Source organism: Haplochromis burtoni, unplaced genomic scaffold (assembly GCF_018398535.1).
Source record: "Haplochromis burtoni strain Fernald_Lab_line unplaced genomic scaffold, NCSU_Asbu1 Contig_11, whole genome shotgun sequence".
In the NCBI taxonomy this organism is placed as follows: Eukaryota; Metazoa; Chordata; class Actinopteri; order Cichliformes; family Cichlidae; genus Haplochromis; species Haplochromis burtoni.
The window spans coordinates 2,297,198-2,321,668 of record NW_024582372.1 but is presented as its reverse complement, the minus strand read 5'-3'; the positions used below and the strand labels follow the sequence as shown (position 1 = coordinate 2,321,668).

Sequence of the window (24,471 nt, the reverse complement as noted above, 5' to 3'; positions counted from 1 at the left end):
TTTCTGGGACACCACTCAGACAGCCAGCAATAGGTGTGACTGATTGATTGCTTACATATCAGTCAAGTTTCTTATATGGTAGTACTTTGTTATAGCTCAGTGTTTTTTTGTTTTTTTTTGCCTACAGTGGATAAATTGTGCAAAATGAACAATATTGGCGAGTTTCTCTTTTTTCAGCGTTGGAATTTATTAACATGTATAACTTGCAGTTGTGAATTTCATGTGCGTGTTTTTGGGGTTTTTTTGTTTCTCTAGGTTCCAGACAGAAGTCAACTATGACACACTGGAGATCAGGGATGGCCCCTCAGCATCCTCTCTCCTGATCGGCGAATACCATGGTACCCAAGCGCCTCATTTCCTGATTTCCACATCAAACTTCCTGTTCCTGTTGTTCACTACAGACAACAGCCGCTCTGCCGCAGGCTTCAGCATCAGATATGAAAGTAAGTCTAAATGACTGATAGACTGCAATGCCTGGTAGACACACTCGAAATTGCTTACAGACGCAAATACACTCAACCTTTTGACACTGCGGCGGTTGTGTGATGTGATTTTCAGGTGTGAAAATGGAGTCAGACTCGTGTCTCGATCCTGGTATCCCAGTGAATGGTCGTCGCCATGGCAGCAGCTTTTCCATTGGCTCTCGTGTGTCATTTACATGTGACCCGGGATACACACTTAGCGATCAGGAGCCAATTGTTTGCGAGCAGAATCATCAGTGGAGTCACGCTCTTCCCAGTTGTGATGGTTAGTATCTTCTTTTATTTTATTTGATCTCTTTCAGGAATTACCCTGTAGCGTGAGTAATACAATCAGGGGCGAATGCTGTTCTCTCGTGACTCACCTCACACATAGTTTCACATTCTCTAAACATGGAAAAGAGTGAAAAAATGTTGTCAACATACAGCACGTACTGACAGAGCAGGCCATTGTGGTTTGGGGTTTGTTTTCTTTTAACCAAAGACATTTCCCAGTTTTTGCCTCCAGAAGTGCTTAGTTGGGAGAACAGCTTGAAATAGCTTTATAAATACACCTCTCAAGCCAAAAGCTGCATTAAATGCTTTCGTTGGCAAAATAAGTCATCTTGAGCTGAATTTAATTCTGGCCAAATTGTTGTTTGATTGATTATGTGTGTTTTAGAGTTGATGTTTTTAATTCTCCAACTGAATATTGCAACTAAGAAATAGTAGCCACCACAGTCTTTTGTAGGGATTTTTATCTAATCATTTTATTTACACTGGAAATCAATGTATGAGCTCTTTTTTAAGTTAATCTGGCACTACAGGAAAAGTTGAAATTGCATCTTGCTTTGATAGACTTTTGAAAGATTGCTAAATATCAGACTTTGTTATACTATTTAGCACTTTTCTTACAATCCATCTCAACTATAACTATATACATCTCTGTCTTTCGGTGTCTAAATAAATGAATATGTGTCCCTGAAAAGCTTTGGTACAACATGTGCCAGTCTCATTTAAAGATTATTCTTTAGAAAGAATGATGTGTCCAAACTGCAAGGCTAAAACCAATTAAAAGAGAAAATGTAATTGTTCCAAAGGTGCATAAACACACTTGTGTTCGCTGCACCTTGGACAGGGCTCCATTCTATCACTTGGCTACAACATACAGCAGATGCACACTGAACTTGACATCTGCTGTATGTACATTTTCTCTGAAGATCTAGAGACACTGTTTTTTTCACTCCTATCCTCATAGCTAAACATTTTTAAGGGAATGTTTTTTTGTTTGTTAAGCAACTTACCACTGACATATGAATCATTCAAAAATAAAATAAGCCTCTAACTCAGGGGACAGCTTTGTGTCTACACATAACAGACAATATAAAGTAGCAAGGAGGCAGTTTTTAAATTGCACCTTTAAGCACTTTGTTACTAGCAGCCTAGTGCAAAAACACATCATTTGTCCCCATTACTTTAGTTGAATTTCCAAAATTGCCAAAGATAACACAGAATGACGAGTATCAAATAGTATTTTTACACCAACAGGGTGATTACCAGAGAGCTGTTAGCTCTAAGCTTTGCATATCATGATATAGTGTGTAATGTGTCCTTTGAGGAAAATGATCAAGACAGACTTTTAGCAGAGGAACTGCAGGTGAAAGATCCATCTGTTCTTTAATGTGATCCATCTACTGTTCACCAGAGCCTCATCAGAAATGCTCTCAGTTGAAGGCTGGTTTTTGGTTCAAATCATCAATGAGGAATATCTACAGCCATCTGTAGAACGTGTTGGAGTCTCGGTCATGGTTTGAGGCTGAATTTCAGTCAGTTGATGCTGTCAAAACAAGTGGATTCTGAACTCAAAAAAGTACAGTTAAACTTTCCTCTACCATGTGATAAAGCAGGTAGAGGAAAGCAGCTTCCTTTTTCAGCATTGCAAACAAGACAGAACATATCAATCATGGACTGGCCTCCCCAGAGCGTTGATGTCAATATTATTGAAGCAATGTGGGATCATCTTGACAGAGAACAGAACTAAATCTGGCCAACATCCAAAGAGGAGTTTTAAATGTCCTTCAAGAACCTTGGAGGACTATTCCTGAAAACTACCTAGATTCATTAAAAGTACGCTTGCTCAAGAGAGTTCAGGCTGTGTTGAGGAATAAAGGTGGTCATAACCAAATATTGACATTCAAGCTCACTGAAGTTGCACAGACACTTCTTTTGTGTTTCCTTATGTTGGCGCAATTTTGCATGCACTTTAATAAATCTCTACTCGTATTCTCCATTTGGTAGCAAAAAGTAAAGAATTGATGGGTGGCTCAAGATTTCTGCAGATTACTGTTTATACTAAATTTTCTGCGTGGTCACTTCATTTCTACACTGACCCTGAACATTGAAACCTCGTTTGAATATCAACACAAAATACAGGAGATTAAAGATGGAAAAGGCAGAAAAGAGGATCAGTCTGTGTCAGAGGTAAAAGACATTTGAAAGGGAAGGTGCTTTCAGTGACACCAGTAGCTACTTTCCTTCATAGCAGAATATTGAAGAAAAAAAAGTCTGTTCTCTCACTTCTGCCTTTTGCCCTTTAACTTTTTGCAACAGACAGCTGTAATTGGGCAAACAGTCTTCACTCCCACCACAATGACTCAAGCTGGACATTTAGCCTTTGTGAACTTATTCAGGTCAATAGAAATTACTAAAACAGATGCTCCCTGGCTATTCAAAGGGCTTCCTAGTGAGCATTTTTCCACAGCTTATGCTATGGTGGGAGTTAAACAAACAGCATCTCATCTGCTCTGCCAATTGAACATAATCAAATATGAAAATGAAAGGATATCACAAGTTAGGAGTAAGTTCATGACAAAGCAATCTATGTCATACTTGCAGCCATGTAAGGCAAATAGTTTTAAACCGGCACTGTGACATTTTCAATTTTCAGCCAGGCATGCCACTGAATGAGACAGCTGTCACATTATAAGACACGTTATTTCAGAATGGCACTTTTCTGAAATGGTGTGTAAGACTTGACTTAATGTAATGTGAGATATAGTGTGCTTTTGGGCAAAGATCACAGTGGAATTATGTGTTAAGTATATTATTACACTGCTGAAATTTAGATTAATCACACTTGGCTGCATGTTGTGGAAGTGTGGGACAAAACAACAAGTCTTGCAAATACTGACCAAACCTACAATATCTACTCACAAAATTCTTGGTTATTCTATTTAAAAGAGCAAAGAAATCATCTTTAAGCCCTCCCACAGGCATGCTGGAAGCGATTCATACACACACTCGCACCCATTAATGGCAATAATGTTATTTACAGGACAGTCTCAGAGGCACAGTTAACATTTCATACACACTACATTACACAGACAGCACTGCATTTAAAATAAAAAGCAAAATGACATGTCATCACCCCCCCAGGCATGCAGGCACCATTCCCTTTCAGTAATGCCAGAACGTCTATTCAACACAAACTATTCATCTTATTCCTGCAGGTCAGTTAAATCACCAAACAGATAACGCTGGCTGCTCTTTTATGTGTCAGGAAGAGTATTGAAGGGGTGCTGTGACATTTTAAAGCATGCAGTTGGTGCCAAGACAACAACTTGTTAGAAGTGACCAAAGTTAGAGAATCACTTAAGAAGACTAAGAATGTATTTAAAGACTAAGAAAAGGGAAGGAGGAGGAATGATGCTGAAAACTGATATGCTATCTCTATATATTTATCTCTCCTCTCTGAAAACCAAGCAGCTCTTTCTTTAGAATCCAGCCTCTTTCTGTTTCTTTTTTTTTTTTTTCGTTGGTCATGAATCGTCTCTCTTTCTTGTCACATGGTTTCTATGCATTGTTATACACCTCACAGTTTCTCACACACATTTCCTTAACGATCTCTCTCTCTCTCTTTTCACACACAGATGATTAGGACCACCAAAGTATGAACCATTACACACGTTACATACATTACGTACAGACAGATAGGCCTGTTCGACATAACGATATATATCGGTCTATCGTTTCATTTTACGCTATCGTTTGTTTCGTGGTGTCGCAAAATAAACTAAGGAAATATTTTTTCATCGTTTTGATGGTCCCTGTAGTGGCTATATTAATTTCTTAAAGTTCTCTCTTTCTCTTATATTTAATATAACCACACTACGAGCGCCTGTTTTAACCACAACGACGGTAACACCATCGCGTGTCCGCTTACCTTTCACAATAAAGCTCAAGATCCTGTTGAGACTTTTCAAAAGAAACTGAATCACGTGAAAGAGCAGATTATTTACGGATGAGAAGTAAAAAAGAGCCGCCAGGTGCTAAAAAATAAACCTTAGACTCAAACGTTAGAACAGACTTTTCCCTGCAGCACGCCGTGTAATAAATACTCACAAAGAAAACGGCGGCTGTTACAACTTATGTCTAAAAATGTATTGTTTCATGCATCGGTTAAAACACTCGACTCCAGACACACGACGTCCAGCTGGAAACACTTCCCGCAAGTCGAGCTGCCCGAGAGTCACAGAATTTACAGAAAATGTTACATTTTTGTGATTTATATCGTTATCGGGATGATAGATGTCTTATATCGGGATATGAGATTTTGGTCATATGGCACAGCCCTACAGACAGACATGCGCATGTGCTTCCCTTAACAAGGGTCATTTAGTCAGACAGTGTCCTAGTTTTTGCCAAATCCTGATGGGAGTCTGAAAAGCTGGCACAGGTTACCGCAACACTCACAAGACAGCTAGTCAGTGAGAGGGAACAGCTCGTATCACAGCTTCTCAAATCAACCCCAGCCCTGTTGAAATATGATATAGAATAGTAGGAAGAAAAATGATCAGACTGAGAGATTGAGAGAGAGAGAGAGAGAGAGAGGGGTGAAGATGAGGTCTGCACGCTGGAGTACCTGGAGCACGAAGAAATTAGAGGAGCTGTGAAATCTGTCCTCATAAATGCAAAATCATAAATAGTCTTTTTATAAACCTTTCACCAAACGAATGACTACTGCATTTATCTCTGTAGCTAAAAGATGCGTTTGTGTACCAAAATATATATAAATTGACAGTGAAGAAAAATGTTTTGTCTGTTTGTTTTGTTTATAGTCTGGAATCCATTTGTTTTATAGCTGACAAAGAGATTCCTTTTATTGCCATGCCAGTCAAACACCTTGAAGCACTTTAATTGAATTAAATTTATCTGAACTGCTCTGAATAGTACTGAAAGCGATGAAAGCTCAGTCAAAGAGAAGCAAAGAGTCAATATATTATCTTAGTTCAGAAGTCTCTGATGTACTGCTAGCTCTCTTTTACTCTCCATTACATTGCTATGGCATTTTTCATTCTGCAGTACCCCAAATGAATTTGTCCCGTTCCATATCAGTGAATTGCTCTGTGTGGAGGCTAGGTATCTGGTAACACACACACACACACCAATCTCTCACTCTCTTTTAACAAACCAGTCTCTGTTTGTCTGTGACATTCTCCCTGCTCTTTCCTTTTGTCCTTTTGTTTCTGCAGTAAGCTCATCTTTAACCTTTGTTTCGTTCACTTTGCAAAATCTCTTTGCAAAAGCTTTTCTAACACAAAGGGTGTTTGCTGAAATCAGCACTGCTCATTGCTCACTGCTCATACTATACAGTAGAATGTTTACACGCATAACAGGTCGATTTACATACAAGACCTGAGACACCAGGTTTTGGTATTAGAGTTATGTATGACTAACATCTTAAGATCTTTATTCTTTATTATTATACGTTGTTCTACTGTACATTAATCTTTCTTCTTATGTAATCATAGAGTAAGTCTTCAGTACAGGCCTGAATTTAACACCATGCTAACTACACCAAATTCAGGGGGGATTTTCTGCAGGCTGGGGGAAAAAAAGCCAAGGTCCCAGGAATTTAATAAAGAATTTATATTAATCTGCCAGTAGGTGGTGAGCAGAGTTGGGATCGTTACTCAAAAAATAAGTAATCTATTAGAAATGCTGGTTTCTTTTTTAAAAGATAATAATGTAATACTGTACTTACTTAGTTATCCATGGTGAAAGTAATTAATCACATTAATTTTGTGTCATGACCTAAAATGTATTGTCACATAGTTACCGGTTAAGAATATCTACCTCAGCCCCCTCTCCTGCAGCCTGGTTCCAATCTGAAATAACGAAGCATCACTATAGTCTTTATTTTAGTGTTGCTAAGTTTGAACACAAAGCAAAGTTGAAAACCAACTCTAAGAGATTTCAAAATGTTTTCCACACTGATTCTACTCTAACATGTAGAAATGGATGCTACAACGCTAGAAGCCCGATTCATCATCACTGCTTTTTTTTAACACTGTTAAAGATCAGGCTCTGGCTGCTGGGCTAGGCTTTTAACATCCCTCTGGGTTCTTCACTAGCTTTGTCAAAGCATGCTGTCACTTTTCACATACTTGTAATGAGCCAAGCTGTGTTAGCAGCATTATGTTTCTGTCTTGGACGCAGTTTTCACTTTACCATTGTGCTATTGTCCTGCGTGCAATAAAAACAAATGTAGTGTCCATATTGTCGCTTCTCAAAAGTTGTAGAGCACCCCACCATTTTCCTCCTCCCTGGAAGGGAAAGGCATGTTCGCCATTATGCAGTCAACTAAAGACCCTTTGTAATACAAGTAACTACATAATTGAACTATAACATGATTACTGAATTAAGTACAATAATGCAATACTTTCTTGTGTTACTGAAAAATGTAATGTGACAATAGTAACATGTTATTTTGGAACTCATTACACCGATCACTGGTGGCGACCTCTTAACGGTACTGAAGACGTGTACATTTTTAGTTTTTTGAATAAAAGAAAATCTCCAGCTGTGTTCCAATCTTCTCTGTCTGTCACATTTTCAGCTCTTTGTGGAGGTTATGTTTATGGTAAAACGGGAACAATTCTGTCTCCTGGCTTTCCTGACTTCTACCCCAATTCTCTTAACTGCACCTGGACTATAGAAGTGTCCCATGGAAAAGGTAAGAATGCTCAAATGTAATGGAAATGTCAATCACTGGTTATAACATGTTAAAATATGTATTTTTTCATATTTTAATAATATGGAAAAATGTGTTAGGCAATGAAATGTGGCTGCTCTTTGCCACAAATTCTCCAGTGTACACTTGGACAATTTTTCAAGTGTAAAAAATAGTTCTCTTAGACAACTTGCCACAGCCCTCTCACTATCTTCATGTAATGCCTCTTCATGTAATGCCAGACTGACTCAGAGATGTTGAGATCAGAGCGCTGTGGGGGTTCTATGGTTTTCTTGTCACTGCAGATAGTTTTATATGACTTACACATTATGCAAGATGGATTTGGGACAGAGCATATTCCTCACTGATGGTACTGGATGATGGATAAGAATCTCATGTACAGTGGCTTAGACTATTGCTTATATATATTGCCTGATAGAGTGTATGCTTTGCATATCTGTAACTGTCTATCTTACACTGCATGCCTATCCATCCATTCTTGCATTCATCTATCCTTTCATCCATCTATCCATTTTGCCATCTGTTCTTTCAGGAGTCCATTTGGTTTTCCACACTTTCCATCTGGAAGAGAACCATGACTACTTGTCAATCACAGAGGATGGCAATTTTCAGGTTCCGGTAGCTCGACTCACTGGCTCCGTGCTGCCTCCTAGTGTTAAAGCCGGACTCTATGGGAACTTCAGCGCTCAGCTACGGTTTATTTCAGATTTTTCCATGAGTTACGAAGGATTTAATATCACGTTCTCAGGTAAGAACACCTGAACACAATTTTTTTACTTCTTTTTTAGCATTGCATTGGCTAAAATTCATTTTAAAGCAAATTACAAGACTTATTAAGTTGGCCTGTTAGTGACTGTATGATGATCCCTTACCTAAAAATAAATAAATAAATAAATAAATAACAAATTCACTGACTTTTCTTTAATGGCAGACTGTTGAAATTTTCAAACTAATAAACCAAATTGTTAGATACAGTCTTTCACCTGCTCAAGTAACTTTTTAATATGCGATGAAAAATGGGTTTTATGCATTATTAAACCTAACTGGTTATTTTGGCAGACATGCAGTACATCTGGTTAAGTGCTGCACTTACATTTAAACGCTTTTATTTGGGACCTGATACATGATACACAAACTTTTGACAGTTTCCTTAAGTATTTCAAACCTATTTGGCACTACAGATTACAGAGCTTCCTATCTCAGTGGATGAAGCAGTCTTAGATGAGACTGCTGCACATGTTTTCATAATGAGATGAAGCAGGGAAAACTAAATCAAATGTGTCCTTTTTAACATGCTTGTAATTTAAGCTAATGACAGTTTAATAAATTAATCTTTAAGTATTTAAATTATTCTGGGGAATTTAAAATGAGTCTTTATGACTCTTAAGTGACACAGCTCCAAATGCTTACATGTAGTGTTAATGCATTTCTTTCTAGTGTTGGCTAATATACCAATTTTTGCACACTTCTTATTAATTAATACCTTCTTTCTTTTTATGCTGACTCATGACAATTTGTCTCTACAGAGTATGACTTGGAGCCATGTGAGGATCCTGGTGTACCAGCATCCAGCAGGAGAATGGGACTCAGCTTTCAAGTTGGTGATTCATTGAACTTTTCTTGCTTCCCTGGCTACCGACTTGAGGGAGAGAGCAAGATCACTTGCCTGGGAGGAGGCAGGCGAGTCTGGAGCAACACGCTACCACGATGTATAGGTAAGATGTCAGCGCTTAGGTTGACTGATTTGCCAGAAATATAAATTGATAGCCACAGCATGCAAAACAGAAATCATGGTAGATTATTTCTTCATTTGAAAAACATTTCCATTGCTAGCAGGAGTCAAACTGAACTTTCTGAGGTTGTGAATATATTTGCAAACTTAAAAAAAAAAAGTATTGTTATTTAAAAAAAATTTTGGTGTTCTTAAAAAATGTAAATTAAAAAAATAAAATTCCTTTATTCTCTCATTACACAGTCATTTTTAACAAATTCATTTTGCTAGTGTTATTGCACCAACAGGGTGCTATTAGGTTAAACAGGATGACATTAGAGATGCTCTTTTTACATTCAGACTATTTTTTATGTAATATTAAACTAAAAAATATAATGTTGAAGATGTTATCTCTTCTATGAAAACAACTGGCAGGTGGCAAATAAAACAAAACTTTTAAAGTAAATTCTTGGCCATATGAATAAACCTGGAGCATTGTTCTAATTCAACAGTATTACTGTATTGCTAACGTAACAATAATCGACTTGTTAAATGTTAGTTTTATTTGCTAGAATTTTGCTGTTTGCACGTTGTAACTTCTTAGCGTTTGATGCGTATCAATGTTTTCTTGGATCCTGGTGGTAATTTGCGAGTCTGACTGGTGGTTGCTGGTAATTTTGAAGCCCAGAAAGAGCAGACTGAAAATGCTATAGTAGCATTATCTGTCAAGAGATCAAGCCTGACTAAGAGGAAACTAAGCAAGAGCAGCTGGCAATGTGCACTAGTTTCATCCCCTTTCGTTCCTTCTAAATGTTCCTCTCTTTAGCGCTCCGTCTCTGTCTAAATTTCTGTTTCTCCTTCTCTTCCTCTATATTTTGACAGTCCTTTGATAGATAATTGGGGCATTAGGCGCTATATGAAAAGTGTTAATACCGTGCCTTTTGTTACTCCCCTTTTCCCTTTTCTAATTTCTTTCTGAGCATTTTCAGGCTTGTCTGTCTTGGTTCATCTGCTATCTCTTCTTCTTTTCTTCCCCTTCCAATTCTCTCTTTATCCCTTTCCTGCCCCTCTTCTCGCGGCTCTGTTCTCTTACTCCCACTCTATTGTACTCTTTTCACTTTAAAAGGAATTTCTGAAGAATTGCTGTGACTCTCCTTTATTTATGCTCCTTACCTCCTACCTTAATCTGCTTTAGACACGACAGAACATTTACAGAAATGTTGTTTTGAATTTCAAATTTCTTCAGATTTGATAAACACTGCGTCTGTTTTTAGTGTGTTTTATATTGTTTCAAACCACCCTCTCTCGTCTGTCTCATTACTCCCATTTCCTCTTTTTTTCTTCTAAGTAGTGGTGGTCCTCTTCAGTGGGAGTTAAAAGCCTGCTCGGCTCTCTTCTTTTATCTCCTCCTCATTTGCATATGACAAAACACTATTTGTACAAAGTACCAGTTTATATGAATTCCTAAACTTTGATAGGCACGGCACCTGCTAGATCATTCTGTATAATTTCATGAAGGACTTCTCCGACATACTTATCCAGCCTTATTGTTTACAGGGTTTTTATGTGTGTTGTTTTGTTTTTCTGCCCTTTTATCAATGTTTTGTCGTTTATTTTCAAGTTATTTTGTTGTTTTTGTAGCATATTTCAGACAATGCTTTTTGAACTGCAGTGCAGTGCAAGAGCCTTGAGCCAGCAGTCATTTCTTTATATTTTTGCAGGGGTTTGTTTTTTGGACTTGAACAATAGTTGTCCCGGCTTTCTGAAGGTCTTTCAAATGTTTCAACATTGGCTGCTTTGTTTCTCATTTTCAGTCCAGTCCTTACACCTGACCATTTTCAGGGCAATGTTTTTAGTTTGTTAATCTGACGTATGACTCATTCAAGAATAAAAAAGGGCCCTAACCTAAAGAATGAACCAGTATTGTATCTAAACATAATAGTCTCTTCAGGCATTTTGTGACTAGCAGTGTGTTGTAAATGCATATAATTTCCCCCCTTTTAGCTGAAACTACAAACATTATCAATGATAGCACAGTTTAACAGGCATAAAATAGTATTTTTGCACCAATAAAGTGAGTACCAAAGAGTTATCAGCTGTTAACGTTGCTTATCTCAGCATGGTGTGCCCTTAAGAAATTTGAGGAAACTGGACAAGTGGAAGAAAAAAGAAGTGGTAGGCATAAAAGATCAGTGTTGGTCAAGTTACTTGAAAAAATAATCAGTAACTAATTACTGATTACTTCCCCAAAAAAGTAATCCCGTTACTTTACTGAATACTTATTTTCAAAAGTAATTAATTACTTAGTTACTTTTTAAAAACACGATTTACAACTGAATAGGTGATAAAGCGATAGATCTTTCAGCCCAGTTCTACTTTTTCTGCATAATCCATCATACAAAATGTAATCAAATGGAAAAGTCTCTTTTTAAAACTTGTTTTATTAGTTTTAATCTTTTAACTTTATGCATCAAGCAAAAATTAAATTATATGCAACATTCTCTGACTGGAAGAAATTTGTTTAACATTTAAACCTATTTTCTGCACATTCCAGCACATAAAATAAAATATTATTTTGTGTTTACACTCAGTCTTTCAAATAGATGCAAGTGAAATACAGCAGAAAATATCAAAGACTCAGCGGTCCTGTTGCTCTATTTTCACCTGTATAGCAGGCGGAGGTTTGCCCTGTTGCAGGTGTGCCGCAGCAGTCAGTGGAAGAATCCACGAGTTTCTCTGAATTTCACGTTCCGTTGTAGCGCACTCAGTGTTTGCTCAGAAGTTAAGGGTTTTTTTCGCTGTTAAAAGAAGTTTTCTTCCAACGCAGTGAACAGCGGACGCTAATGTTTTCGTCACTTTTTACGGAATCAAACTCAAAGTAAGGTCAGTACTTCCAGGCTTTAAACGCTGCACGCTCATACTCGCACTCGATATATTGTCCATTGTTGATCTGCACACAGCTGTTGTCACGAACGTGGCACTCGCTTACGTCATTGTCATGAGACACTCGCAAAAAAAATCAGGGTTTTAGTAACGCAGTAACGCGGCGTGCTTACGGGAAAGTAACAGTAATCTAATTACCCTTTTTGCAGTAGTAATCCCTTACATTACTCGTTACTTGAAAAAAGTAATCGTATTACAGTAACGCGTTACTGTAATACGTTACTTTAATACGATTACTTACTGCCCATCTCTGTAAAAGATTACCTACCGAAGATGAACAATAACTGAGAGCCATCTTCTGAAGAAACAGGAAAACATCTAGCAAAGAACCTGACACAGGACCTGCGAGATGCATCTGGCCCTATAGTTCAATGAAACCTAATCAGAAGTGGCCTCACTGAAAAAGGTGGCAGTGACGAAGCCATTCTTACAGAAGGGAAACACCAAGTGAAGGCTGATGTATGCTAAGCTACACATGAACTGGACTGGAAACCAGAGGCAATTTTTACATTCTTGGTTCAGATCATCATCGATCTTTATGTACAGAGGAGGTCAGGAGAGAGGTACAACAGTGAGTGTCTACAGCCGTCTGTAACACACAGTGGAGGCTCTGTCATGGATCGGGGAGGCAGTTAAGCTTTTTATTTTGGGGGATCTTGTCAAAACTGATGGTATTATGAACGCATAAAAGTACCATCTAAAAATGATCCACCAGGCAGTACCATCTGGAAGAGGTCTGATTAGCAACGGCTTCATTTTTCAGCATAACAGTGATCCCAAACATACTGCTAATGCAGTAAAAGCATGGATAGAAAACCACGCAGTGGGACACTATCAGATATGAATTCTTCTGCAGAATCCCAACATTGAGATTACTGGGATAATCTTGACAGAAAAATGAACCTTCAAGAAGCTTTCAACTCTTTCTGAAGACTACTTAAAGAAATTACGAGAGAGTTCAGGCTGTGTTAAAAAAATAGGGTAGTCAAACTGAATATTGACATTCAAGCTCTTTAGAACGGTGCAAACTCTGTTTTTGCCTTTTATACCATATTGCTATATTTCCATTTATGTTTGCATCACTTCACCTATTTCTCATTTTTCTAGAGAAACATAAGAGCGGTGGCTCAAGACTTTTCCACTGTTTTTTAATAGACTTTTGCATTGTCTCTGCCGAGTTGAAAAAACGTTTGTGGCACTACTTAATATGCGCCATGCTCTCTCCACGTCATGCAGAATGTTTTTTTTTTTTTTTATTTAAATAAATTATAACCCAAGCCTGCTATTCAGAGATAATTAGATAGAAGTGTTCTCATTTTGTAACTTCTCCTCTACTGCCTCGCAACAGCTGAGTGTGGGGCCTCCTCACTGGGACCAGAAGGTGTTCTCCTTTCTCCAAATTTCCCCTCCAACTACAATAACAACCATGAGTGCATCTACCGCATTACTACTGAAAAGGGCAAAGGAATCAGGCTGAAAGCTGAGAGCTTCTCATTGCAAGATGGAGATTATCTCAAGGTGTGTACCCTCACATACACACAGATATGCATGCAAAAACGACAAATTTCACCAATTAGTCCTAAAGTGTATAATTTATTTACTGACTCTCTCTCTCTCTCTCTCTCTCTCTCTCTCTCTCTCTCTCTCTCACACACACACACACACACACACACACACACACACACACACACACACAGACAAAATACATACAGGATTATACTATCAAATGCTGTCAAAATGCAAAGCTGTATGTACTTTGACTTTGCTTGAACAATCATTACGTGTTTGGCTTGCTGAGCTCTAGATGCTAGCATGAATACTCTATGAAATAATGTGTCAAAGCTTTTGTTCTAGCCATGAACATCTGGTCTAATTAATGTGTCAGGGAATGTTTGTCCTTTAATTATATGAGATGTGCAAGTCCAGGAAAAGGAGAAGAGTGAATAACATTAGGGTCTCTGGTTTCTTGGCTTACCTGCTATGTAGTTAAATAGTATTGTCAAGGTAGACCTACCTTTTAGATGTGTTAAACATTGTTGCAAGAAGCAATAACATCCCTGCAGGGGGTTATTAACCATCTTCCCTATTAGTGCTGATGGTGCTCCTGCTGTAGTCATCCATGCTGAATGAATGCTTTGGAAGCAGAGGCACAGAAGGATCAATTCTTCCTCTATTAACCCTCTAATGAATCCACTACAGTGTACAATTATTATTGTGTTTGAAGGTTGGCTTTTTTGCACTTTCATTACTCATATTATGGGGGTACCATCAATAAAATGAATAGCTATTTGACACAATTTGTACAATAGAAGAGAGACGTTTTACCCCAGTTTCAAGCTTTATTGTTGTGTTGCTAGCTATTTTTATTTTGGATGATCACCTCCTGCATGGTTTAGTGTTTACTTTTCAATATCTTTCTTTCTTTAGTTTTTTTTTATGTTTCTTTGTTGTATTCCCTTTTGCATTATTCAAAAAGCAAACTGGTGAAGTGCCAAATAATTGACTTCTACTAAAGGCCACTGAGTCAGTGCCCACAGACTCCCAAGTTAAAACTTCCAACTTCAAGGATAACATTAACATGTAATAAACCACAGAGTTCACGTTCAGCCTTTATTTTGGACAAAGAAATGTTTGTTTGTTTGTTTTTTGACAATATATTTATTTGTATTTAGTAAAAAAAATCTCAACTCCTTGAACTTTTTTTTAAGACACTGAAAGAGGTAGGCTACATTGATCTTTAGTGTATTTAAAATGTGGAGGTTGTTTTTTTTTTTTTTATTCAAGAAATTTTTTTTGTTATAAACTTGATGTTAAAAAATTCCCATCTGCACAGAGAATTACAGATATTTCTGATGCGCATATATCCTCATAAGTCTCGCTCTGGTACATGCCCCGTTGGCAATTGTGCAAGCTATTTTACAGTCTTAGCGCTGTCCTACAGACATCGTCTAAAACTGTTTTTATTCACAATGTCTCTTAGCAGTATTAGGCCTGAGGGCATGGTTAAGCCAGTATGTGGTTAGAGTGTATTATCAGTCTTAGGCCTAGAGCATTGGCTGAGCCTGTCTGTAGTTAGATTGTATTAGCAGGGTTCTTCCTGACTTTTAGAGAGGCTTAACGTCATTGTAAAAGCTGGAACTGTTCCCAGTGGGATGTGTTTGAAAAAAGTAAAAATCCTTTTAACAAAAGGAAAGTGACGCCAAGATGGTTAACAGACACGCAAACGGCTAAATATTCCCTGTATATTCAGAAAAAGGAGATAAAGGAAATCTAATTGTCAACAGGAAATAAAAATTGCATGTACAAAATATCCCATCAAACCTAATCAAAATCATTTAAAAGTTTGCAGACTTTTAAACTAATAAGGTTTTAAATGCTTTCCCTCTTGAAATATATGCATTTACCACCTTTTCTGCTGCATAACCTAGCAATACCCATAGATACCACAATTTGCCATGCATCAGTCCAGCACAGTGCACTGTTATAAAACTGCACCACACATTACTGCATGCCAGCCTCACCTGGTTTTCCTGTCATTTAAACCCTCTGGATGCAACGTTTTTGTAGACGTCTACAGTCTCAGTAGACTGCAGGTTTCTTCATCTTTATGAACAGCACTGTTGCATAACGATCAAAACTAATACAATTGCATAACAATGAGCCATGATTGGTCAAATGATCATGTCTTATGATTGCTGATATGCAGTTGTCACAGCAATTAATCGACGACCATGCGTGCTATTCACAGAGAATTGGTTTGGGAACACGGGAATGGGAAGAATGACAGGGATGAGAAGTTAAAAAGGATGTGCAGAGTGTGCAGGCAGGATGTTGGATACTTGGATTTCTGTGGCTGTTCTGGATCATTCCGGATGTTTCTGGCCCACTGCATATAATTATGAAGATATTTTGGAGCACATCATTTACAATATAAAATATAATTCTCTGTGCACCGAGGACAGGGCTGAAAAACAGTATTAAATAGTTGTAATCACCAGGCCTCAGGTGGTGCAACATTAGGAAGAGACATGATTTTGCAGTGAAAATCACAGCATGGGCTCAGAAATTCATTGTCAGTGAACACAGTTTGTTCCTGCAACTGCAAATGCAAGTTAAAATTATACAGCGTAAAGAAAAAAAACAACATTTCGAACAAATGCCGTTACCCTCTCTGATCCCGAGCTCATTTAAGATGGACTGAGGCAACATTGAAAACTGTACTGTGGGCTGATGAATCAAAATTCCAAGTTATATAATATAGATGCTGCATCTTCTCTTTGCTAAAAAGGAGCGGGCTCATTGAACCATCTGGCTTCTTTTCCATTTAAAATCATCCTCTTTGATGCTATAGGGGTGCATTAGTGCACATATGTGGCTCTCCAGATCTCTGCTTTTTCTAGAAAGGGTTTGTTTTTTTTCAGCAAGATAATTCTAAACTAAACTGTGCACTGAAACACAGTTGCAGCTGCATGTATGAGGTATAGATTGAGCTATAGCACAACAAATACTTGCCTCGGTACACTACTTCCACAATCAGACTGAAAAACAAATGGACTTGAGCTTCAGACAGGACACTAGGATTTAGGTTTTCTGTGACAGCTCAGAGATTGGATATGGATGGGAAAAAAACATACTTGATTGTTAAGATTAAATTTTGCTTATTAGCATAAAAAAGCTTGATGTGAATACTGGGAATATATACTGTCTTATTTTGTCACATGAGCCCAAAAAAACACTTGTTTGGCCCATTGAGATCCATCACGTTTTATAGTATCTGCTCAGGTTTACCACAGTAATAAATATTGCTCAAGTGTAAAGTTATGGAGCTGTGAGTACAAAGAGCGAGAGGTAGCTGGCACTTATAGATGACACCATGGAAGCTGTGGAAAAGCCAGAAGACTTGCTGAAAATATCACTTGGAGTATCCAGAAGCCCAGCAGAATAGAAGTGGTCCAAATGACTTAATAAAACCCGAAACTGCACTGCCAAAATAATAGAGGTTTCTACAGACAAAATAACTGAAAATACTCACTTTTGTTGTACTAAATTCTTACTTTTGGTCCTGTGTTGTATTATATTCAAACTAAAATCCTTAGATTTTCAGCTTTTTTATCTTAAAAGAAATCTAATTTTAACCATCCAACATCTGAGTGATATTGCACAAGGGCATCCTTACTTGTGTGCTATACTGCAAAAAGCAATAGTTATAAAAAGATACCAGATGCTTAATGGGATAGGATCACTGTACTATAGCTATTTAAAATATTTATTTAATGTCTATTTCAGGGTCAGTTTGGTGAATGTGTACAACATCTGTGGAGACCTACCACAACATCAGAACCAGCTGAAATAGATTGACACTTTGCAATGCTCAAGCTAGAAAACTTTTGGTCTCGCATTTACATCCACTGGGACAGTACTGCAGAACAAATCCATCTCCCATGGAGATATCACCCCTTGATGACAACGGTCTTCACAAATAGGACATTGCACCAAAAACTGCTTAGATGTAACCTATATATAATACCTCATGAACTATAGACTTACTGTAATGCCCATATCGGTCCTGAAGTGGTAAATGGACTGGTTCTTATATCGTGCTTCTCTACTCTACTCTACCTGAGCACTCGAAATACTTTATATAACTTGTTGAACCTCTTGATTCACCCATTCCTTCAAGTGCTTTCTATCTCACACACACATTCATAGTCTTAGGACATTTGGAACAGCCAGGGATCAAACCACCAATCTTCCGATTAGGATGACCTGCTCTGCAACCTCCCCTAAAGGCATATATATGGTCACCACAGGATACCACCAGAGATCCCATGTTTTTGTCCCAAGGGCTGGAGATCCTTCACTGAAGTTTAGCAAGACCTACGTAAAATTAGAATTAGGTGGTTTTAATGTTGTGGCTGATCATAGTGTATTAATTATAAATTTCCCCCAAAATTAGCAGAAAGCATACAGCAAAACTAAAATGGATGAGTAAAAAGAAAAAGCCCCAAAGTGCCACTTAGGCTAGCAATTAGCACGCCACTCCCCAGGCTAACAGTAATGGAGCTAATTCCTGTTACTGCAGCTGAACACTGTGAACACAAACCATTTGTTTAACAGTTCCAGCCAGCTTGAGGCGAAACTCTCCTGTAATATATGAAGCAGCTCATTACAATTTCTCTTGCTGTTGGCTAAGTTTTTACCCTGGCACTATTAAAGAAGAGGCTTACCAAGCTCAATTTGCCTGAAAATATCAGCTAATACAGTGATTGACCATATTTACTGAGATTTACCCCCATGCCTGAAGAAAAGAGGGAGGGTGAGAAGGAAACAAAGTCGGGGTGTGAAGGAATTGTTATGAAAATAGAGGTGGTAAGAGAACAAGTGAGAACGAGAGAAAGAGTCACACAGACAGAGAGAGGAGGGGTGGCAGATGGTGACATGTTGATTTATGAGCTGCAAGGCTTTTCATTAACCATACTGAGTTTTACTGAAACCGAGAAAGAAAGATAGATAGAAAGAAAGAAAGAAAGAAAGAAAGAAAGAAAGAAAGAAAGAAAGACGGAAGCAGAAAGCAAGAGAGGCAGACGGAACGACGCAAAATTGGAGGACACTGAGAGGGAAGCTGTGGGGTGGGAACATGGGAAGGAAAATGAAGTTTAGTGGAGTAATGCTGCTGATACTGTGATGCAATTTCAACCTGCGCTTCCAGTGGCCACGTACTGAAATATAAACTAGGTACATGTTTGTAGCAGGTGGTGTCTCTGCTGACTGACAGTACTGACTTGAGATAGAACATTACCTTGCCTTTGTCTATTTTCTTTGGCATTCCTGCGACCTGCAGACCTGTCATTAGCAATCTTTAGAAATGTCACTGTCTGCCAAGTATAAGCATAACCAACCCAAGCATGAACAATATATTTATATCACATTGTGTGAGCTAGTTTCACTACCAAATACTGCCTTCAGTAGTTTCAAATGAATCAAGAGAGATTATTTTCAAATTAAGGGCTGTTCTCCTCTTTGTCTACATGTTTACAATGTTGGAAACAGTATTTTCAATAAAACATGAAAACTTGTTTAAAAAAGCAACTTCTGTTTGTCACTAGCTCACTTTGTGGATGTAGTGCTAGCTTAGAAACTTACTTTGGTGATAACAAGTACCTCTTATTTTTAGTTTTGGTGAAAACCTGTATTTTTAAACCATAATAATGGGGCTTTAGTAAGTAAAATACACAGCACAGCCCTTCAATCTAATACTCTGCTCAACTTTCTTGTGTTGCCAAGTTATAAAGATGTTTTTTGGCAGCCATTATTCCACCCTCTGTATCTACTTCTTTCAATGTGCTCATTCGAAATAAATTGCTTCCAGCTGTTTTGCCTCTTGTTTGTGCTGCTTCTATGAGTGCACAATTACAGGTTAATGAATATATTGCAAACCAGAATTGTTGGAAACTAAAACGAGACCCTGTTCAGCAAGAAATCTGAAATGGTAACCAAAGGAGCTTGCAAAGAAAAGCGTCTGGACTTCTTTAAGTTGCTTGAAGACGTTTCACCTCTCATCCGAGAAGCTTCTTCAGTTCTAAGGTCAAATGGTGGAGAGTCCCAGATATAAACCTAGTGGGAGTAACCCCCCACGCTTTTCCTTGCAAACTCCTTTGACTACGATGACCTGGATGACTGAGAACCTTCACAGACTAAAATGGTAACATCACTAATGCTTTCGTAATATTTGAATATCGAAAAGGAGGGTGAGTAAGTGATCGACAAAGAAAATACAAACGAGAGACGTTTTTGTGTCACCGTAAACCAAAACTCCTGTCTTCACTTGCTTTCAGTCTTATTCATTTTTCCCCTCCTTTAATGCGCATATCAAATAAAGTCACACATAAACACAGGCATTGACTTGGCTTTACCAGTGTGTTTAGTTATTAGTAAAAATATGCATACTGAGGCTTCTAGCTTTTATGGGGAAAAAAATGCTCTATTTCTTTTTAATGGTTTCATCTGTAAAATGAAGGGGGATAATTTTTCAAAATATAAATACACTTTTTGAACACTTATGACAGCTTGAGACAACCTTTACTGTGAATAACCAGCTTTTTATATTTCATTGAGGGCTACAATATTCCCGTTGCCAGTACTGAATTTAAAGTGATTTTCAAATTTACTGTTTGCCAGAGGTTGCGAACAAGAATTAAACAGCAAAATTGAAAGTAGGTTCATACAATGTGCTCACTGTGCCACTTTTAATTGTGGCAAACAAAATGTCAGATAAGATAAGCAATTTTTTAAATGTCCTGGACTGTCCTGGATCGCCCCACCGGGGTGCTGGTTTCCCTTTTTATTTTTTAAAAAGTGACTTGCTTTAACCTCCTAAGACCCAAACTCATTCATGGCATGCATTTTTAATTTCTCTTTGCTATTTGGGCTGATTGGGACCTGATGAATGTAAAAAACAAGAATTGCGTGTTTTGTTTTGTTTTTAGAAAAATGAGATCCACATATGAGGACTTTCGCTTTAAATTTCGATAGAACAGTGGCAGTATAATGTCCTCATAAGTGGATATCAGGCCCGTGTAAAGCAAAATGTAGTATTTTGGTCTAGACAACCAAAAATGTGATGTCCACATATGTGGACGCCAGGTCCTAGGAGGTTAACTTTAGCAGGATCACTGTCATTGGCCCACCTGAGCAGATCTATGTCAGAGTACTGGACAATAGAATGTGTCATACCTCTCACGCATTCCACTTTTGTCCTGGTCATTGAATATTGGACAAACTCCTTATGGCCATGAGGATATTCTAGGGTGTGTAGGAGTTTGCTCAACCCTTGTGTGTGTGATTATGTGTGGGATCGAACTTGTCCCTCAGGGTGTCCTGTGGGAGGTTGCTTCAGGATCTGTTTTTATAGGCCATCCAGTCTTTGTACAACCATTATAATAGCGTAATACAGACTCATTTCCAGTGGGAGTTGGACTTCATTGTGGTTGCCCTTTGTCATCGTTTGCGTTCATAACTTTTGTGGACAGAATTTCTAGAGATAGGCAAGTGCACAAGGTCTCTAGTTTGGTGACCTGAGAACCACCTTTTTGCTTTTTGTGTGTGATGTGACTCTTTTGGCTTCAGTGGCATTCAGCAGTGACATTCACCTTGAACTGGGGCAGTTTACAGCTGTGTGGGAAGTGGTAGGAATGAGAATTAGAAAAGCTGGAAAAGTGTGGAGTGCCACCCATGGTTTCACAAGGAGTTGCTACCTCAAGTGAATGCTGTCCTTGCCTACATTGGTGAAGAGAGATCTGAACATGAAACTAAGCTGTCAGTTTACTGGTTGATCTACCTTCCTCAACTATGGCCATAAGCTTTTTGGGTCCTACAAGGAGCAGACCCAGGGCATGACAGAGAGATTATGCTTCTTGGCTGGCTTGGGAATACGTCTGTGTCCCACAAGAAAAGCTGGAGTAGGTGGCCAGAGAGAAGGAAACAGGACACAAAGCAATGGATGGATTGGATGCTAAACTAAGAAATAAGCCTTTTATACTTTACCTCCCACATTATGCATTGCCTTTTGGTTTTTCATACCAAGCCAGGAGTGCACTGTGCACCTATGTTCACTGACAGCCTCATTATTTCTAACACTCATGTTTTTATTCATGTCCTGAAATCCTAATCCTTTGTTTTGATTGACAGGTATATGATGGAGAGAACAGTTCGTCACGCCTCCTTGGTAATTTTACTCGTGAAGACATGATGGGTCGTGTCATCAATAGTACATCTAATCACCTGTGGCTGGAGTTTAATAGCAATGCTTCTGGAACTAATCAGGGCTTCCACCTTACATATACAAGTAAGTGATCTTTATCAAAATGTTTAAACCAGGAATACAGATCATTTAAAATGTGTATTTACTTGTACAGTGCTGGTTTGAAAGGAGCTTTTAACACAACTCTTGCTGTCTATCACAGACACCTTTCTACTTCAATTTTACTTTAAATTAAAGGGAAATGTCTTATACATATTTGCACATCCATAAACTGTTCCTTAATACCTTTTAATGTTTCATATTTCAAATTATGGGCAGCATGGTAGCACGTGGTTTGCACTGTTGCCTTAAGAAGGTCTTGAGTTTGACCCCACCATCTCGCTGGGGCCTTTCTGTGTGGAGTTTGCATGTTCTCCCCATGTTTGTGTGGGTTCTCTCTGGACATTCTGGCTTTCTCCTACAGTCCAAAGACATACAATTAGAAGGATTAGGTTAATTGATGATTCTAAATTGCCACTGGTGTAAATGTGAGTGTGAATAATTGTTTGTCTGTCTGTGTCAGACTGGCGATCTGATTAGGGTTTATCCCACCTCTCACACTTTGGTAGCAGGGATAGGTTCCAGCCACCCGTGACCTTGTTGAGGAGAAGTGGAAGAGAATGGATGGATGGGTTTTAAAATATTCCTTCTTGATGTTGCACTTGGTGGAGACATCTTTTTGATTATCTGCAGTTAAACAGAAAATGTATATAGCAAATTAGTAGATCACCACATTAGGGATATCTGGTCTCCCTGATCCCATACAGAGGCAAGAGTTACAAAAAATTACACAAATTCCATCACAAATTGTTGATCAAAAGTAGTCCTAAAAATGACAGCAATATATGCACACAGCTACGCAAACAGTAATTTACTATATGAGAAGTAGCTCATCTCAAAGATCGTCATGAAGAGATGTTTATAATTGAAATCTAGAGTGGTAGTAATTGTTTTTGATTGCCCTCTTGAATGTTTCCTGCACCTGCCCCATGCTTCAGTCAAGTGATTCTTGAGTGCTACTGTATATAGCAGAACAAAATAGGTGTCATGTACTACAAAACTGTAGAGACTAGCCTTTCTCAGTCAGCAAATTGCATTGCTTTGTTTTTCTTTTTCCCTTTTTGACAGCTTGAAAGATCAACAATCACTTTTCCCAAGGATTTTCTGTTGAGGGCCAGAGTGCAACAGTAGCTTACCAAGCATACTGTAAAAAATGAGTGCATGAATATCTGAAACAGGCTGTCTTTCTTTCTGACAAACACATATGCACACACACATCTTAATAGCTGTAAAGTGAGTCTCTTAAGAAGGCAAGAGCAGCTGCTGTGTAAGTCAAAGAGGCTATTAGAGGAGCATTTATCTGCAAGTCATTAAAAGAAGGTGAGAAAGTGACACATCTCGAGTGGAAGAGCGGCTGGACGAAGGGACAAACAAATGAAGCTAGATGTTATATGGACGCCAGATATATGCTCTGTATGTCAGTTAGGCCATTAGACAACCATCAATCAGTGAGTCATTAAACCAGAGAAGGTGACACCTTCTTCAAAGCGCTGCTGCAATAGATGAGCGGATGGATAGATAAGAGAGATTGATATAAGGTTTGAACAAAAGAAAGGGAGGAAGCAATGGCTCCTGATCAACGGAGGCGAGTCTGAGTTAAACAGTTTCAGTAATGCACATTATTAGAGGCTATTTCAATACAGAAAATAAAATAATTTGCACATCTGTTCAGGACATTAAGAAAGCCGGTTGTTAGCATTTTCTATTACAGTTTAGTAATAATGTGGTAATAGCGGCAAAACAAAGAACGTAATAATACAGAAATAGCAAGTTATAACCCCTTAATTACCGCATTATTAGCCAAGTAATTACATTGTAGCAAAAGTGGTTATAGCTGACTAATATTACATTTAAATTTAAACGCTGGGTGATACTCAGACAAAAACTGAGGGTACTAAACTCAAGTCAGGACTAAATATTCCTGACTTATGTCTATAGCATTATTTATTTGGATGTAACAATGTAACTATTATGTTCTGGCTTATTACCTATGAAGGGAAACAAAAAGTACTAGGTAACCATAGATAACTATAAGTCAGTATACAGCAATTCATATTACAGTTATTACCATTTTTGTTGCTTGCAGGTTATTATATTGTTATCAAAATATTACTGTTACTGATAAAGTGCTACCATTAGGTGAATCTGTTTTCACTGAATTGACAGGTCTAGACGCAAAAGTCAAACGTATAGATTGAGTGGATTCTCATTTTATGCCCTGAATCTGGCAAGCAGTAAAAACTTAGCAGGTTTACATATAATAACATCACCCAACAGTCAAGTGATTCATAGTGATCATCATAACAATTTAGCAACGCACTGCCAAATATGTCATTAAACTTTCATTGACAAAAGCTGAAATTTACCATGTAGAAATTTAAGTATCGCTGACTTTATTGGATAATTAAATATCTGTGCTGCTAACTGATGAATCTTCTTGAATAAAGAGCTTTTTTACAGCTCACTG

General features: G+C 38.1%; 1 protein-coding gene across 2 annotated transcripts in view; it reads left to right on the top strand.

The window, feature by feature from the left end:
• LOC102314304 (CUB and sushi domain-containing protein 1) overlaps nt 1–24,471 on the top strand; it is a 451,203-nt gene that overhangs the window by 326,130 nt on the left and 100,602 nt on the right. For both annotated transcript variants that reach the window (XM_005915120.2, XM_005915119.2), the window contains exons 19-25: nt 256–443; nt 559–747; nt 7,357–7,473; nt 8,024–8,239; nt 9,018–9,206; nt 13,494–13,663; nt 21,833–21,989. In XM_005915120.2, coding sequence (XP_005915182.1) covers nt 256–443; nt 559–747; nt 7,357–7,473; nt 8,024–8,239; nt 9,018–9,206; nt 13,494–13,663; nt 21,833–21,989 — 1,226 coding nt within the window. The remainder of the gene's footprint in view (nt 1–255; nt 444–558; nt 748–7,356; nt 7,474–8,023; nt 8,240–9,017; nt 9,207–13,493; nt 13,664–21,832; nt 21,990–24,471) is intronic.